This window comes from Frankliniella occidentalis, unplaced genomic scaffold (genome assembly GCF_000697945.3).
Source record: "Frankliniella occidentalis isolate FOCC.00 unplaced genomic scaffold, Focc_3.1 Scaffold378, whole genome shotgun sequence".
Lineage (NCBI taxonomy): Eukaryota > Metazoa > Arthropoda > Insecta > Thysanoptera > Thripidae > Frankliniella > Frankliniella occidentalis.
Genome location: NW_026267501.1, coordinates 176231 through 177131, shown reverse-complemented (window position 1 = coordinate 177131; position 901 = coordinate 176231). Strand labels below are relative to the sequence as shown.

General features: G+C 40.1%; 1 protein-coding gene across 1 annotated transcript in view; it reads left to right on the top strand.

The window, feature by feature from the left end:
• The first annotated feature begins 278 nt into the window (after positions 1-278).
• LOC127751201 (uncharacterized) overlaps positions 279-901 on the top strand; it is a 16281-nt gene continuing 15658 nt past the window's right edge. The window contains exon 1 of the mRNA XM_052274335.1: positions 279-896. Coding sequence (XP_052130295.1) covers positions 279-896 — 618 coding nt within the window. The remainder of the gene's footprint in view (positions 897-901) is intronic.

The following is a 901-nucleotide window of genomic DNA, read 5'->3' as shown; positions in this document are numbered from 1 at the left end:
TTATGTCAGAAATGTTGCCAAAATTGTTTTTTGCTTCTTCTCACAGCTTATAACTTACTCTTACAACCCTTCCTATTTCTTTTTGTTCACAGAAACAAGTTGCTACATGGAGAAAGAAGATTTTATCTTTCCAATTATTCCTAACTTTTCCTGAAAAGGAATTTAAACGTCTCACTGGAGTAATACCATCCCAGTTCCAGCTGATCCTAGACTTGCTGGGGAGAAAGACTTGTGAGCACCTCAAATACCATTACCAAAGAGGGACTCCGTCTAAGGAAATGGGCTCTGCAAGTAAAAAGTTGTCGATTGAAGATAGACTTCTGATGACCCTGCTGCGCTTAAGAAGAGGTTGGGATTTAGACGACTTAGGATTACTTTTTGGTGTGCATGAAAGCAGTGCATCAAAGATTGTGTACACTTGGTTGCAATTTATGTGGTTTGAGCTAAAAAAGCTTGAACCAGCTATGTTTGTGTCGAGGCATGTTCAGAAAGAAGTGGGCCTGCCTCCTGCATTCAAACCTTTTCACAACTTTCGAGTAATTCTTGACACTACTGAGGTCAGAATTGAAGCCCCTGAAGATTTCAGGGAACAAGGCAATACATACAATGACTATAAAGGAGGCAACGTTATAATGTACCTTATAGGCTCAACATGTTGGGGCAGTGTATCATATGTGAGCCCAGGATTTGAGGGGTCTATCAGTGATGTAGAATTGTACAGACGAAGTGGGATCAGAGATTTTTTAGAAGAGGGAGATTTACTGCTTGTTGATCGAGGATTCAGAATACAAGAAGAATGTGATGAGGACAAAGTTATTTGTGTTCACCCTCCATTTCTCAAGAACAGAGATAAGTACACACCAGAGGAAGAACAGTTGAAAAGAGAAATAGCAAAGGCTAG